This window comes from Talaromyces marneffei, chromosome 6, assembly GCF_009556855.1.
Source record: "Talaromyces marneffei chromosome 6, complete sequence".
Taxonomy (NCBI): Eukaryota; Fungi; Ascomycota; class Eurotiomycetes; order Eurotiales; family Trichocomaceae; genus Talaromyces; species Talaromyces marneffei.
Window position 1 is genome coordinate 971,238 of NC_072353.1, and position 14,919 is coordinate 986,156.

General features: G+C 46.3%; 7 protein-coding genes across 7 annotated transcripts; 4 read left to right on the forward strand and 3 right to left on the reverse strand.

Annotated features, from left to right (window-relative positions):
- Positions 1 to 332: 332 nt before the first annotated feature.
- EYB26_007859 (uncharacterized protein) lies at positions 333 to 2,632 on the reverse strand (the record flags this gene model as incomplete). The annotated part of the gene is made up of 3 exons (XM_054267119.1): positions 333 to 1,447; positions 1,536 to 2,417; positions 2,467 to 2,632. The coding sequence occupies 3 exons, from the start codon at positions 2,630 to 2,632 to the stop codon at positions 333 to 335; spliced, it is 2,163 nt and encodes a 720-aa protein (XP_054123094.1).
- A 654-nt stretch (positions 2,633 to 3,286) lies between these two features.
- On the reverse strand, positions 3,287 to 4,471 carry EYB26_007860 (uncharacterized protein; the record flags this gene model as incomplete). Its single annotated transcript, XM_054267120.1, has 5 exons — positions 3,287 to 3,458; positions 3,506 to 3,687; positions 3,740 to 3,865; positions 3,917 to 4,172; positions 4,230 to 4,471. The coding sequence occupies 5 exons, from the start codon at positions 4,469 to 4,471 to the stop codon at positions 3,287 to 3,289; spliced, it is 978 nt and encodes a 325-aa protein (XP_054123095.1).
- Positions 4,472 to 5,143: 672 nt separating this feature from the next.
- On the forward strand, positions 5,144 to 5,797 carry EYB26_007861 (uncharacterized protein; the record flags this gene model as incomplete). The annotated part of the gene is made up of 3 exons (XM_054267121.1): positions 5,144 to 5,389; positions 5,447 to 5,563; positions 5,627 to 5,797. The coding sequence occupies 3 exons, from the start codon at positions 5,144 to 5,146 to the stop codon at positions 5,795 to 5,797; spliced, it is 534 nt and encodes a 177-aa protein (XP_054123096.1).
- Positions 5,798 to 6,061: 264 nt separating this feature from the next.
- EYB26_007862 (uncharacterized protein) lies at positions 6,062 to 6,820 on the forward strand (the record flags this gene model as incomplete). The annotated part of the gene is made up of 2 exons (XM_054267122.1): positions 6,062 to 6,268; positions 6,508 to 6,687. 2 exons carry the CDS (start codon positions 6,062 to 6,064, stop codon positions 6,685 to 6,687), a joined length of 387 nt encoding a protein of 128 aa, XP_054123097.1.
- A 167-nt stretch (positions 6,821 to 6,987) lies between these two features.
- Positions 6,988 to 7,965, reverse strand: EYB26_007863 (uncharacterized protein; the record flags this gene model as incomplete). Its single annotated transcript, XM_054267123.1, has 1 exon — positions 6,988 to 7,965. The coding sequence occupies one exon, from the start codon at positions 7,963 to 7,965 to the stop codon at positions 6,988 to 6,990; it is 978 nt and encodes a 325-aa protein (XP_054123098.1).
- Positions 7,966 to 9,764: 1,799 nt separating this feature from the next.
- On the forward strand, positions 9,765 to 11,489 carry EYB26_007864 (uncharacterized protein; the record flags this gene model as incomplete). Its single annotated transcript, XM_054267124.1, has 2 exons — positions 9,765 to 10,757; positions 10,812 to 11,489. 2 exons carry the CDS (start codon positions 9,765 to 9,767, stop codon positions 11,487 to 11,489), a joined length of 1,671 nt encoding a protein of 556 aa, XP_054123099.1.
- A 907-nt stretch (positions 11,490 to 12,396) lies between these two features.
- EYB26_007865 (uncharacterized protein) lies at positions 12,397 to 13,573 on the forward strand (the record flags this gene model as incomplete). Its single annotated transcript, XM_054267125.1, has 3 exons — positions 12,397 to 12,654; positions 12,720 to 12,967; positions 13,036 to 13,573. The coding sequence occupies 3 exons, from the start codon at positions 12,397 to 12,399 to the stop codon at positions 13,571 to 13,573; spliced, it is 1,044 nt and encodes a 347-aa protein (XP_054123100.1).
- Positions 13,574 to 14,919: the final 1,346 nt, after the last annotated feature.

Here is a 14,919-nt window from a genome sequence, read left to right on the forward strand (position 1 = left end):
GCTAATGAGATAGTGCTTGAGCAGAGATGTCAGGTACGTTTATTCACTCAATAACAGGAAAAAATTCCGTGCTTGCGTGAAATAAGAGTCTAATTTGAGCCAAAAGCAAGTCAACGTATACTATATTAAGTCTTCAAATGATAGTCACATGTTGTTCTATCTCGTCGACTCGCTTCTGGAAAGATGAGGAATTCACAGTGCTACGGACAACTGTCCGATATGAGCATTCAGGAATTTCCTATTTTGGTAAGAATTGGATTGCGTGATGGGTCACTCGTCAAGAAGTTCATCAAGTTGCTTTGTTCTCCGCCTCTCGATGGATCATGGAGTGACTAATTTAGGTGTTCATAAGACTCATACATCCTTGAACGAACACTATGTGCACTACTATCCCATCGATACTCTTCAGCGAATGGCTCATTATCATCAATCTGATCAATAATCCTGTTAAATGCACTTGACGGACCAAAAGTATCAGATATCAATATTGACACATCATTAGTCAGGGCTTTTATACAGTAACCAGGAGGAACGGATTGGGGATTATTTCTCATTCGTGTTGAGAGAGGCGAGAGAGTCGGTGATTGATGATCCGAAGGAAGAGTTGAAGCCGGCGATAGAATGTTATCGGGGCCCGACGAGGAAGTCGAAGACTGAATAGAGCCTTGTAGTGAGCGACGATGGTGCATCTCCCTATCAGAAGATATTTTGTGTAGTCTCCAAAAGATAATCGCTACCCGCTGCGCAAATATCCAATTTGATGGGAACGCATCTAGTATCCGAATGCACATGGACACTTCTTCCGTAGTCTTAAAGTCGTCTTCCGGAATCACGCCCCTTTGCCGCCGGAAACAAAACAGCATTATGGCCGCAATGACTAGTAATCGGCCAACTGTGACGCGGTTGAATGACAAATGGCCTTGCTCCAGAAGTACCAAAGCGCAGCGAATATACTGCTGGATTGTGCGCCTGAGATTGACGAGCTGTTTACGTGAAAGTTTAGAGTTGAATTGAGAGGGCGTATAAAGCAAGATGAGCGAGCTGTAGTAGTTCACATTGAGCCAGGGGATAGTGTTGTGTAGCGGGGCCTTGTCATTATCGCTATGAGATATGAGGCATCCCTGTGCGTACCAATTATCGATCTGCAGGCGTAGATCTTTGATGATGATATCGCAATCTGATCTGCTCAGGGCGGTATCCGAGGCTGAGTTGGATAAATGAATCCGTTGGAGGATTCGGCCCTCCAAATCTCGAAGTGCCACCACACTCCTAGATACTTGTAGCGTCTCCCTGTAATATCGCAGATCCGAGGCAGCGAATTCTTCCAACGTGACGCCGGGCAAGGGCAAATCAATGTTCGCATCGTTGATAGCCACAGGTAACCCATAGGAAGACGCAACAACTCTATCGAGCTCAAAACTGCTCCAAAAAAGACGAGCACGGAGCTCTGTGTCCTCTGCAGTAAGGCCCACTCTTCTCTGGACGAAGAATTCTTCGATGCAGACCTAGAGATATGATTTGTCTGCCAAATATACCCGTCAAGACCCAAGGATTCAGCCCGTCGGGGTCGTAGAGGGAGTACAAAGCCAGCAACAAGAGGATCTCAATTGAACAGACGTTTTCCATCTCAATACATTCGCAAATTATGCTCTGGTACGGCACGACCAGTTTTGCCGCGATCTCCGTCCGAATCTTGTTGGCGTGCTTTAGGGCTGCACCACCAATGGCTGCTAACATGTATAATTTAGTCGAAACATGACGACCGTTAGTGTTTCGCATCTGCCTTAGTACTATGTCGACTTCTTCCATGGTCTTGATTTTGTTCAAAAAAGGAGATGATTTGTGTACATGATCGAAATATCCTTTTATGAACACTCTGAGATCTACTTCAAGCGGGACTTTCCTCAGAGCTGGCCGGACAGGTTGTTGATTGTTTGTTGATGAAGTCGTTTCTCTGACGGTGACACTGGGATCTGATGGACTCTCCGGAAGCATGATTCTTGGTAGACATTCTTCATCAACTCCTGGAAAGAGGTTCTTTATAGCGGGTAGACTGAATTTCGTATGCTGAGACACATCAATGACCCCATTCACGGGTACGAAGGGTGACAATATGATCCCATCGTTCGTTGATTGATCTCTTTCTGCTATCTGCCTCCGCTGTTGATCCGATATGTAACCTTGCACATACCGAGACAACACTTCTACTTCCTTTCGTAGTTCTCGAATCTCCGCCGATTGATCTCGTTCCGGCGGCCATGAACATATGTAACCGGCAGCCACGCATGGCGTACATTCGGGTAATGTTCTACAGCATTTTCTTTTCATATGCCTGCACCTTTTGCAGGCTGAATGAGCTTGCGCATTTGTTGACGTAGATGTCTCTCTGGCGGTGTCGATGCCGGCGACATCAAGATCTTCGTTCAGTTAACAGCCTTAAACGTCAAAGATTGTTACTGTTCTTACTTGTTTCGGGACCAGTTCCAGCCACCGGGTCACCCACTTCTGTGTCTAGTCGTAGTCTCTTTCTCGGGGCTAGACTCCCCGGTGGAGTTGTGGGCGGTTGTCGTCGGCTCTTTGCGACGCGGAACCGTAGAAAGGACCCATCGCTGGTCGGAAGTGACTTCGACATTTTAAATATAGTTAATCTGTCTCAGAGGGTGGTAGCCCATATCATTTTCTCCATAATTTTTTTCTCTCTCTTTCCATCTTGAATATCGAGCGACAGAGTTGAGAATATGAACCGATGTTGTTTGTCCATCTTGTGTCCGCGCAGCCTAGATACATCAGCATCCGGCATGATTGCGTCTAATCACGACATCCACACTATCATGGCGAGCAGCCACCATGGTGGCTCACTAATATGAGTAGATGCATCAACTTAAAAATTCAACAAATACAAATCCTTGACTCAATGCCTCTGTTGAATAACAAAGCAACCGTAAGAACCCATTGATTTCATAACCCTAATCTATTCTATACGAGAACTACTTGCGAAAAACACTTAGTTCTATGAAAGTCGAGTAGTAGCTATCAGTTCTCCAAAGCTTTGTCTTAGCCTACTCCTATCCAGCGCCTTCTGAAACGCAGCCTCCACATCATGCTCATTCACCCAAACCAGATCCCCACGGCTCCTCATTCGCTGGCTGAAATCTTCATCCGACTCGCCACCTAAACCATTAGATGCTCTTCGACACAGCAAGGCAATCTTTTCTCGACCTTTGTGTACTTTTGATAAAACTCTTTCAACATGTGGTCGGCGCGTGGCTACATATAAGGCGAAAACTCACCCTATCTGAACTGCAGTTACTGCCTCCTGCGGTAACGATGGAGGTAAGACAGTCTCAAACGCACGACTGAGAGCATACGCATCATCGATCGCCAATCCAACACCAGCGGCCCATGCACCACCATGCGTATGCACAGCATCACCCACCAAGGTAACGCGATCATGGAAACTCCAATGCTCAAGTGCGTCGCTGGCAATATTGACGTATCGACGTACTTCGACATCTGTAGTCTCCAGTCTTTGCATTTCTCTTGGATTGTTGATACGTCTGCCGGTGCGTTCCAGACTTGTTCGTGGAAGGGTTCAGTTTTAGACTCGGGGTCGACGGCGAAGGAGCATGTTACGCCGAAGCCATTGGAGCCCATGCGTGTGCCAAAGAAGAATCCTTGTGGTCCGGACTTTCCAAGTCAGTCTCGATCATTATCGTATTTTATGGAGATTACAGCTTACGAAATGAGAAGAATTCTGGGGTATCTCCTTGATATCTGCAATCACGTAGTAGTCAAACGTAGTTCGAAGGACCACATCACCGAGCCGATTCAGCTTGTGGTCCGGAACAAATGATCTCCTTACTCGCTATAATCTTATAAGCAGCAAGCTCAAATTCTACCAATGGAATACACTTACCAACTTGATTCCATCAGCCCCTATCACTACATCCGTCGAAATCGTCGTTCCATGTTCAAACGTCACAGTCACACCCCTTTCTCTCACCACCGTAACGGTTGAAACCTTCTTACCTAGATGAATAGGAACTTCACCATTCAACTTACTCAACATAGCCTTCTGTAACTTCGCGTGATGCATACGCGCATAATGATGACGGCGGTTGGTGGCGTTGTGATACTCGTCTTTGCTTAAAAGCTCTCCCGTCTTCCAATGCCTATGCCCATCCCCGTTAGCACGTAAAAACAAAAACACAAGGTGCAAAGAGCCATACCTGAATATCATGGGAATACCATTGGGATTTCGCCATCCTACTTCATCCGTCAATGCTTCCTCAACACCTAATTTCTCGAGCGTTCGAAGAGCATTTGGCCCGACGCCCACGAGGGCTCCTATTTCTTTGAGTTCGCTTGCGCGCTCGTAGAGTTGTACTGAGAGATTAGGGTTCTGTTTTAGAGCTATCGCAAGTGTGAGACCGCCGACACCTGCGCCGACGATGGCGAGCTGAAGCGGCATTTTGCTCGAAAAAAATGTAAAAGATTATTATTGTTCAATTTAATGGTAGAAAACTGTAACTGTCTTCTTCACAATGTTATCAGTCAGTCAAACCAACTCATATTTCACGCCATACTCATCATCGCGCATCTCCCTATCGATAGCCTCGATCAAAATTACCACGCCGGAATCCCGAAACTTCCTAATCAGGCAACTTGACTCGTAACTCGGCCCGTTGCCCCGCTCCAGAAAGCCCTAAACTCCGCAGGTGCTAAAGTGAGCATACCATATCGCGCGTCGATGGTGTAAACCGCCACGATTTATCTTCCATGAGCTTCAGAATATTAGAAATAAAATCCGAGGCTTCCCAATCATACTTGATAATATCATGAATCAGGGCACCGTTACGAGTCAGCATCACTTTTTTTCTGTGTGATTGTTATCTCCAACCTCGACACGTGAGAAAAGTTATTATTGCGACATGACATCTTGGCAGAATCTGGGGCAAATTTAAGAGGATGTTTTTATAATTCGTTCGCTTGGAAAAGCCTCTTGATCACAATCTGTTGGGTTGCGAATGACGTCTTGATTTTAGGGCCCACGGAGCGCTTTTGAACTCTTTGATAGAAATGAAACTTTTATTTTCGAGAAGAATTTGATGGATGATAATATTGTCGGATACTATTTGGCAAAATGACATTCTTCACTAAAAACAACTCTGCTGTCGACTCCCCGTCCTCATCGGCAGAAGATATCGAGCAGCAACAGGTATCTGCTGCTTCAAAGTCCGACAACGAGCCCTATATCAGAGAGGTCCCCACCACCCTAGGCCGCGCAGCATTTTTGGACACATTTACGCCGGAAGAGCAGAAGAAGATAATCCGCAAAGTTGATTATCGGATTCTGCGGATTGTTGGGGTCATTTATTTGCTTAAACAGGTACGCACCATCTACCATCAAAGTTGATATATCACGTTCTAATAAGGTGATATACAGATCGACGTCAACAATGCATCGAGCGTCAAGGTCCTAGCAGTCGGAAAACCGACCAACATACTGGCCCAGCTTCAGAGGACTTCTGATCAATATAACTGGGTTCAATCCATATACCACGTGCGTAATGCCACACAAGCCACCACGTCCTTTGTTTCCACAGACCTCTAACTTATCCCACAGATATCATACATCATCTTCGAACTCCCCAGCAACCTTCTGCTCAAATGGATGAAACCCCGCCTCTTCCAAACCTGTGTTTGCTTTATCTGGGGCTTTGTGCTAGCCTGCCACGCCACCGTCAAAGACAAAGAAGGTCTCTATGCTTGCACGATTCTTTCTAGGGTTGGCTGAGGCAGGCATGTTCCCCGCCATTATTACGCATTTCTGTAGTTGGTATCGGTCCGATGAAATGGGGAAGCCGGTTATGTAGTTGTTTGGGATTTTTAATCGGGCGAGTGTGCTTGGATCATTGTTGGTGTACGGGGTTTCGTATCTGGATGGGAGGCAGGGGTTGAGTTCGTGGCAATGGTTAATATCCCCTCTCAAACTGGGATTTCCTGAGAGATTTTTAATGATGGCTATGATAGGGTTTTTTTAATCGAAGGCATAGCAACCATGGCCTTTGCGGGAATTGTCTTCACAGTCTACCCAGATTATCCACGCTCTCCCCGATCCGCTCAGTGGCTTACACCGCGCGAACAAGAATTCATCGAAAAACGACTTGCCGACAACACGCCTCGCACAGACGATTCTTTATTCTCGTGGCGTAAAGCCATCGACACAATTAGGGATGTTCGGCTCTGGTCCTTTATGCTCGCTCAAGTATGTATGAATATAGGAGGGTTCGGTCTAACCTGGTTCTTACCAACAATCATCACGAATCTCGGATTTGTGGGACTACCGCGGAATCAGTTACTCGTTATCCCACCCTCGGCAGCGGGGATCATTGCGATTGTTGTTGCGGCGTATGTATTCAAACGAGCGTGGTTACCACGTCCCGTTTTGACGCTCGTCATTGTCGCGTTGGAGATTATCACTTTCGCCATATTTTTGGCTACTAGGACCCGAGGGGCGATATATGCTGCCTGTGTGCTGGGGACCATGTTGTCGGCGTGTCTGGCAATTCCGTTTTGGGCATGGAGGACTTCTTCGCTCAAGGGGACAACGGGGACGGCTTTCGCAATGAGCTTGCAGTCTGGGGTTGGACAACTCGGTGGTGTTATTGGGCCGCAGATTTTTAGGTCTAAATACGCGGCTGATAGGTACAGAGTGTCTTGTGCTGTTTGTGTGGGTGCTTTGTGGGGTTGTTTCTTATTCAATTGCCTTTCTTGGTTATCTCACTCGGGACTTGGAGAGGGATGTGCATCGTATTAAGCGTGCCAGAAACATGGCTGAGAGGGAGGGTAGGCTGTACACTGAACAGGATGTAAAATATTAATCTGGAACGAACTTCAAGGTTTATGATGTTGGTGAACACCATTCATAGTGATGATAGTTGAAGAATAGTCTAAAGATATGTACTAGCCATCGTGCATTCCTGCCTAAGAGAATACGTATAGTCGTATGACATACTCCATGTATAGACCCCAAATAATAAAGAAAACACTCCCTATCATACCACGTCTAAACCACCATTCGTAATCCGCAGCAACCCTCAAATCGACAAGCGCCACCAGTGCTGAGAGCGCAAACGATGAACCGCCACAAGTAATGATGTTGTAAAGGATAGAATAGTCACTCAAATTTCCAATCTTCCACAGTAGAACCTCGACCACAGCAGTCATCGCCCATAACCATATCTTTGGCCGATTAGACATCATCAAAGCCATAGATTTCCCTCCGGCTTGGGCATCGTCTCGCATATCTTGGTAGGTGTAGACCACATTGGCGATCGTGGCAAGGAGCATGCAGACTATACCGAGATAAAGCGCAGACCAGAAATCTTCCGATCCTGGTGAGAGATCGACACCGATGACTTTTCCAGACATGAAGACACTCAGTGTGAAGCCAAATCCCATGATGAATTGTGGGAAAAACGTGAATCGTTTGCCGAATGGGTATAACATCATAACCAGAATAACAATAACCCCAAGCCCATGCGACTCACTAGGAAGGAAGAAAAGACCCAAAGTCCCAATATGCAGCAAAATACTGCTGAAATTGAAGGCCTCTTCTGGTGTAAGAGCCCAGCGCGCAACGGGACGCGACTGGCGGCGTCGAACACGTCGGTCAAACTCATAGTCGACGGCGTCTTTGAAGGCACAGAGGGCGTGTCGCATATAGTATACCCAAAGAACGGATCGAGAAACTAGCCGCAGCAACTCCTTGGGTTGTAGCATAGGTAATAGAAGCGTCGCAGAAAATACCAGACCAACGCTGTAGAGTAGAACGGCCATTATGGCTTCATCGGGGTGACTGATGCGAGTGAGCTCAAAGTATGCACCCCATGGGATGTCCAGGAAGGGGAAGAGCTGGATGGCTTCTTGGTGTGCATAATCGAGGAATTCCTCTAGAGACATGTTGATATGGATTCAAAAAGCGGCTAGAGTGGTAAGCGGTTGGGTATTAGGACGGGTGGAAGAGGAAGAGATGAGGAGAGACGAGCGTTGTCAGTCCAAATAACAAATCAGCAACAAAGTGCCGTTCGCGCCTTCTCCAATTCCCACCATTTTTGTGCGGTGCCCCAGGCCCTCAAGGTCGCGATCTAATCGCCTTTTCCGATGTCTTCTCGTCTGGTGCGGTCAGCATTTTGGATGTCTTCGTCAAAAATAATGTATATAGTCAATCCCACGATCTCCAGGTGAGAAATAGTCAATTTTTTCCTTACAGACGAAAGAGGAAACATGACGACTCTCAATCACGTGCATCCTTTGTTCACTCCTTCCAATTCGGGCGATCTTTGTTTGTTCGAGGATAGTTGCGCCGGGCCCTTGACCACTTCTAATCCTCAGAAGATGCTTTTCCTCTCCGGCAACGCTGACCGTCACTCATCTTTCTTGGTCATGTATTCCACCACTCCGACGGTCAAAGGACCCGGTCCGAAATGCACTACGAATCTAGACACGGAGAACGAATTCCCACAAGTCATTCATGAACGGCGAGCCGATAATCCTGAAAAAACAACTCGAATACAGTTCGAGTCACAGCATCGAGAACCACGCCTACCGAAATTCAAGCACGTGACGTTTATCGAGCTGTTAGACCCCTACCTGCACAGAAATGCCGTCTAGATCATTCGGAGACCTTCACCTGGAACAGAGCTGACACACCGTGGTACATAAGCCCTGGTACAATGCAGACCTTCAACTACGTACGTAATACGGATTACAGTCAAAAATAAAATGGCTTATTAAAGGTGCGAATTCTGATGGGGACATTTATGACCACGAAGGCCTAGACCAATTTCTGTCGCACCAAGGACGCAAGGAGTTGTCGAATTTAATAGTCGCCGACTTGCCGAACCACAGAGGATACTGTGAGGTCTTGTCATTTTCAAACGTTGGGAAGTACAACAAGCGAAGAAAAACAGAAATAGATGTCACGTTTTCTGAGAAAGCATTATCTTGGGATATCTGGCAAAGTGGTATATATAACCGGGCGTTACACTCACAGGAACTATGGCTATCCAACGAAGTCAAGGATAGCTCAACAAGGTGCATGTAGGTCAAGCACCATTTCGTTGTTTCTGCTAGGGGCCATACACCTATGCTTCCCTAACTAACCGGATTGAGTGGTATTGGTCAAAAAACTTCGACTCATCTGGGAATTTTGACATTGAAGCACAAGGTTTTGGAGATTACATAGCCTTTATAATTCGATCATAAAGAAGGTTTCCATCCAAGAAATCCTCGGAAATCAAGTATCAAGTTACCACTTTCAGACCTACATAGATCTGCAAGGGATTTCATGTAAACTTATGATCCGAAACGAATTTTCCGCCGGTACTACTATGTTTTACCTTAAGGCTAGGAACAGACACTCCCCCGCATCATACTTATAATGGTAAACCAATCGGAGAGACCAGTAGAATTATTACACTACAGGAACAGGATTCGTTGTCTAGCCTTGTATGAATGGGATTACTCAACACCATGGCCTGGGGATACATAAGAAGGGGGGCTCTCCCATGTGAGATTAGGGCTTCCACTATGTTGTGCTTTGACTTTTGATTGCCATCCTGATCTAGACCAACTGCCGACGCTCTTTTCTCGCAACTACACTCACTACAATCCTTTCAAGGGCAATATCATGCTCTAGTCCATTCCCTACGCATTATCATTTTGTCTTCCAGTCTTTTCCGTCAACCCCATAACCCACAATGAGGTCGACAGCAATAATTGCAACCGCATTGGCATTTGCTGCCAGTGCCGATGCTGCATCTGCCGATGACTGGGCCAAGAGGTCTATCTATCAAGTCATCACGGACCGCTATGCGCGCTTAGTTGATTCCACTGACGATTGCAACATCACGAAATACTGCGGCGGCACCTGGTCCGGGCTTATGAGCAAGCTAGACTATATCCAAGACTTGGGGTTCACAGCAGTACAAATCTCGCCTATTCAGGAGAACTTGCCTGAAGAAACAATTTACGGAGAAGCGTTTCATGGCTACTGGCCCCAGAACCTCTATGGACTCAATGCTCATTTCGGTACAGCCGATGATTTGAAGCACCTGGTTTCAGAACTACACAAACGTGACATGTACCTGATGGTGGATGTAGTGGCAAATGAGCTTGCATATAGCATTGGCCAAACCAATATGACTGCCGATAATACTACAATTATTGACTATTCTGCGTTTGCGCCATTTAATCAATCTTCCGACTTCACTTCTTACTGTCCAATTCTCGACTGGTCAAATGCAACAGAATCTACGCACTGTTGGCTTGGGTATGAGGGCGTTGCTACGCCGCGAATCAAGACGACAGAGCCAACTATTGCTTCCACACTGGATCAATGGATTGCTGATCTGGTGGGCACATATGATATTGATGGTATCAGGATAGATGGAGCAAAACAGATCGAGTCGAGTTTCTTTCACAATTTCATCGAGAGTGCTGGTGTCTATGCAATGGGCGAGGTGTATGATGGTGACGCCAAGTTTCTGTGTGGGTATCAAAGTCTTACCTCTGGGCTGGAGAATTATGCGTTGTATGGGAAGATCATCGAAGCTTTCACAGCGGGCAAGATGGCAGATCTTGTTGCCATGGTAGGAGCAATGCGTCAGGCTTGTCATTCACCTCAGTATCTGGCCAATTTCATTGAGAATCAAGACAATCCTCGATTTGCGTCGTTGACTCAGGATATGGCTGTGAGTACCACTTCTAACATCTTAGTATCCGTTGCCTTATTCTGACACTCTTAGTTGGCAAAAAACGCACTTGCATTCACCATTCTCAGTGACGGAATCCCCAAGATGTACTACGGACAAGAGCAACATCTTCCCGGCAACTACTCCCCATACAACCGACAAGCTCTATGGCCTACTCAGTACGACACTTCCACCGAGCTATACAACCTAACAGCAACATTAAACAAACTACGCAACCACGCCATCTCCATCGATGACCATTACGTAACGAACTGGAGCTCAATCCTCTACACTGACGGATCTACATATGCCACTCGCAAGGGTCCCAACGGAGCGCAGATTGTTGCCGTTCTCTCTAATCAGGGGTTGCAAGGCGGCGACTATACGCTGCAGGTACCTGGAGTTGCGGATTCGGGAACGAATTTGACAGAAGTGACTCTGTGTGATAGTACTGTTATCGCTGGTGAGAATGGAACAATCACGGTTCCTATGGGTCATGGGCAGCCACGAGTTTATTACCCGACCTTTAATCTGAATGGGTCTGGGTTGTGTGGTTTTTCGTCTTCTCCTTTTCTTTCATCATCGACGGAAAAGTCGACTTCTTCAAATTCAACGTCTTCGGGCGTACCAGCTGCAAGTTCGTCTGTGCCCTTGGGAAGTGGCATAACGGTTCAGGCCTCTGGATGGCTGATATTCTCAGCTTTGGTTGTATCAGTTATCACTGTGATGTAATTCTCTTCGATGTCTTCGATTTGGATTCAAATCATCAGTGTCATGTCCAATGTTTCTTATGAAAATCTTCCCACTTCTTGCGTATATAGCTATAATATTATCCATTAATAGCACCGATCAACAGTTCTTCCTTTCCAAATCTCATCTCGCTAAACCTCTGTGAGACCAACAGGGATGATGCAACAGCGAACACTAAGCTTAGTCCCGATCTAGAAAGATTTAGCGACTTTCCTAATTTAGTGCAAGCCCTAATCAAGATCTAACCCTGAAATAGTTTTAAGGATCTTGATATTTCCCCATCTCTCACTTGCGATTGGCTGTTTACCCAGGTACTCAAATGCCAAAAAGAAGCCTTATAACGATCCGGCAATGACCGGAACGATCTAATATTTTAGGGTGGTGCTTAAACCACTCTGTACATACTTGGCAGTGCTTATTAACCCAACCCTTCTAACTAGATCTCGATTCATTCGACTCTCGACAGCTACCGTAATCTCCACAATGCTTTCATGCCAATTTGATCGAATCCGCCTCGTCGTGTCAGAAACAGTGTGACAAGTCTAACTTGAATCGTCTCCATAACACGAGATGGGGCTGAGACGTCTTTGTGTGCATTGTTTCCCTCCTTTTTGAGGCTTTTTCGTGGAGTTCACTCAGTTCAGCCTCACCGCACGCCATGGAGCCACGTTGTTGAGCTTGTCATGTCTCCCTACGACCTATTGGGCATGGCTCACCTTATCCAAAAGGCTTAGTTGGAGGTGGTGGTTAGGTTACTTTTTTTTCTTTTTAAGTCAGCATCGACCTCCTAACTCTATTTCTGTCCTGCATTTTGTTTTTCTGTCTGTCCTGCTATCATTGCTCCAAAATAAATTGTCTAGTCATTGTTGCATAACCACTGCCTTACAAAATGATTTCAAGAACGGCGCTCGGATTAACTGCCACTTTGGCTCTCTTTTCTCGATCTGCATTTGCGGCCAATGCTACCACAATCACTGCTACGGGATGTGTTGATTCCTCAGGGATGAGTACATGTCTTAACACGGCGGAGACGAAATATGAATCTTGCATGTCTGTAGCAGGCGGCAATAACGAGGTAGTTATTGCTTGTCAATGGACACAATGGGTTGATCAGATGCTTTGTTATCAGACATCATGCTGGAACAAGGTATGGCAATCCCCCCTGAAATCGACAAATAATAAACAAGAGAGTGCTAAATCGTGACGAACCAGATCTACTCCTGTGAATATCAATTTCTAGTCTCCGAATACCTCTCGGAACAGACCGCGAGCGCCAAGATTCCTTACTACCCGGCTCCTGATAACGCACCTGGCGGTTGCTCATGCAATCTGGGAGAAGTCTTGAACAATGTCACTGCTAATGTAAATGCCGCCGGATCCACATGCTCAAAATATGTCAATGGTATCTCCAATGATATTTTCACCTGCGAGTGTTGCGGTTGGAGTGCCGCCGTGTCCGCGTAAGTCGGGATATTGATTCAAGATACTGGACATGGTCTAGGTAATGGAGCCCGCTAACTTTGCATAGTTTCTATGGAATATGTCCCGGCACTTCTCCCGATGGGCTTGGATATTCAGCATTCGACAGCCAAGCCGCCAACTTCGAAAAATTCTCTGGCTCTTGCGCAGGGTTGACATCGGAAATCTGCGCGCAGTACGGCATCTACTCTGCTGATAATGGCACTTTCCTTGATCCTACCGCTCTTCCTGCTGCGGGCACAAACGCGCTATCGACAACAGCAGGACCTTCGTCTCTTACCTCGCCGCCAGCTGGTGAGACTATTACCTGGACGCTTGCAAGTCAGACGTTTACTGTTACTGCTGCGCCGTATAATGCAAGGGATGTTGGCGGTAGCACCGTCACTGGTACCGCTGCACCTGCGACTGGAAGTGCAGGCAATGGTGCTACAGGAACTGCGACCAAGGGTGCCTCAGGTACGACTACCACTACAGGAACAATATTGACCGGTCCTGTGAAAACAGGCGCCGCAACAAAAGTCAAGGGAGTCACTGAGGCTTGTAATGTTGGATTGCTATCTCTTATTGGCATGGCAGTTATGATGTAGGTTTGCGGTAGTACAAAAATACAATTATCCAAAGTCCATATTAATGCTAGAAACATAACCGGGAGAATTTCATTCAACCATTTCATCTACCTCATCTAACATTACATGCTGATTCCAGCCACCCTCATCCTTTATCCCTAACAAAAATATCCCCTTCAACACCTTGACCCAGCCGAGGGCAGGTAATCAGCAGCTCCCATTTCCCATTCAGATTGCATTTCTCCTTCCTAAACCGCCCAGTTATACAACCAAGTAACTCAGTATTGTTCCAATCCTCTCATTTCATTTCGAAATACTTCTCGAATACAAGACGCGCTGAACAAAATCGTCCGGAAAACACCGTATAGGTGTTTCAAGGAACCCCGTTGGGGATCCTGGACCCTTGGATGACGGCCGGGTCGTTGTTTGTTGTGATGAAGTATGCTCGAATTGGAGATGGTTGAGATCGGTATAGTTCACTTTTGGTTGCATACGTTATCCCCCAGGGTTAACAGTTTAGTGATTGTATCTTCAATGGATGCTTGTTATTGTCCCAAATTCGTGCAGCTAGGACCCCGTCTGCAGTATAGAGCGGTACAACATCCTGTTCTCCGCGTAGGGGAGAAACGTGAAACTTGACTGTGCAGTTGCTGTTGTTGGAGCCTGATAATGAGGTGATCAGCATAGTTTCGCTATCGAGATCAATGGGCTCACTGGGAGAGGGCACAATCTTAGAGAGCATAGTGTCTCTGTGGACGCTGGCCCTGGATCTCTCAAGATCGCAAAATAGATATTCTTGGGGATCAGAGTCATAATAGTCATGTGGTGTTTGAGGCCCAGCAGAATTTGCGGTCCCATTGAGATTTAGAAGACTGTCCTGTTCATCATCGTGATTGTCGTTGGCGTTTGATGGAATGTTATTCGCGGAGTTAGCCCTACGTGATGTGTATGCTGACGGAAGAGAGAGGGAATCGAGATTAGAACCAAAGCTAAGGCTATCCACATTTTGCCTGGAATAGGAGGTAACTTTTTAGTCATGCGCTTGTGGGATATGGGCTTTTGTAAGCAATAGACTTCGCGAATTGAGCCTTTTTTATACATGACTCTGGTTGAGAGATGTAACCCTTCCCTGAGGGACTTCCCAGTGACCATATATGTATGCAAAGTACCTAGGCACCTAGTTAAATGGCTAAAAGCATAAGCATCACATTCACAAAATATCTGATGGTGTAGAAAGGCAAATGGCTATTTGTAAAGATTCATTACTTTCTCATTTGCTTTCCTCTCAATGTCAATAATTGACTTTCTACTGATCAAAACCTTTCCACAGGAGATCCTCCAGTAGTACTACAACGCCCATCAGGGGA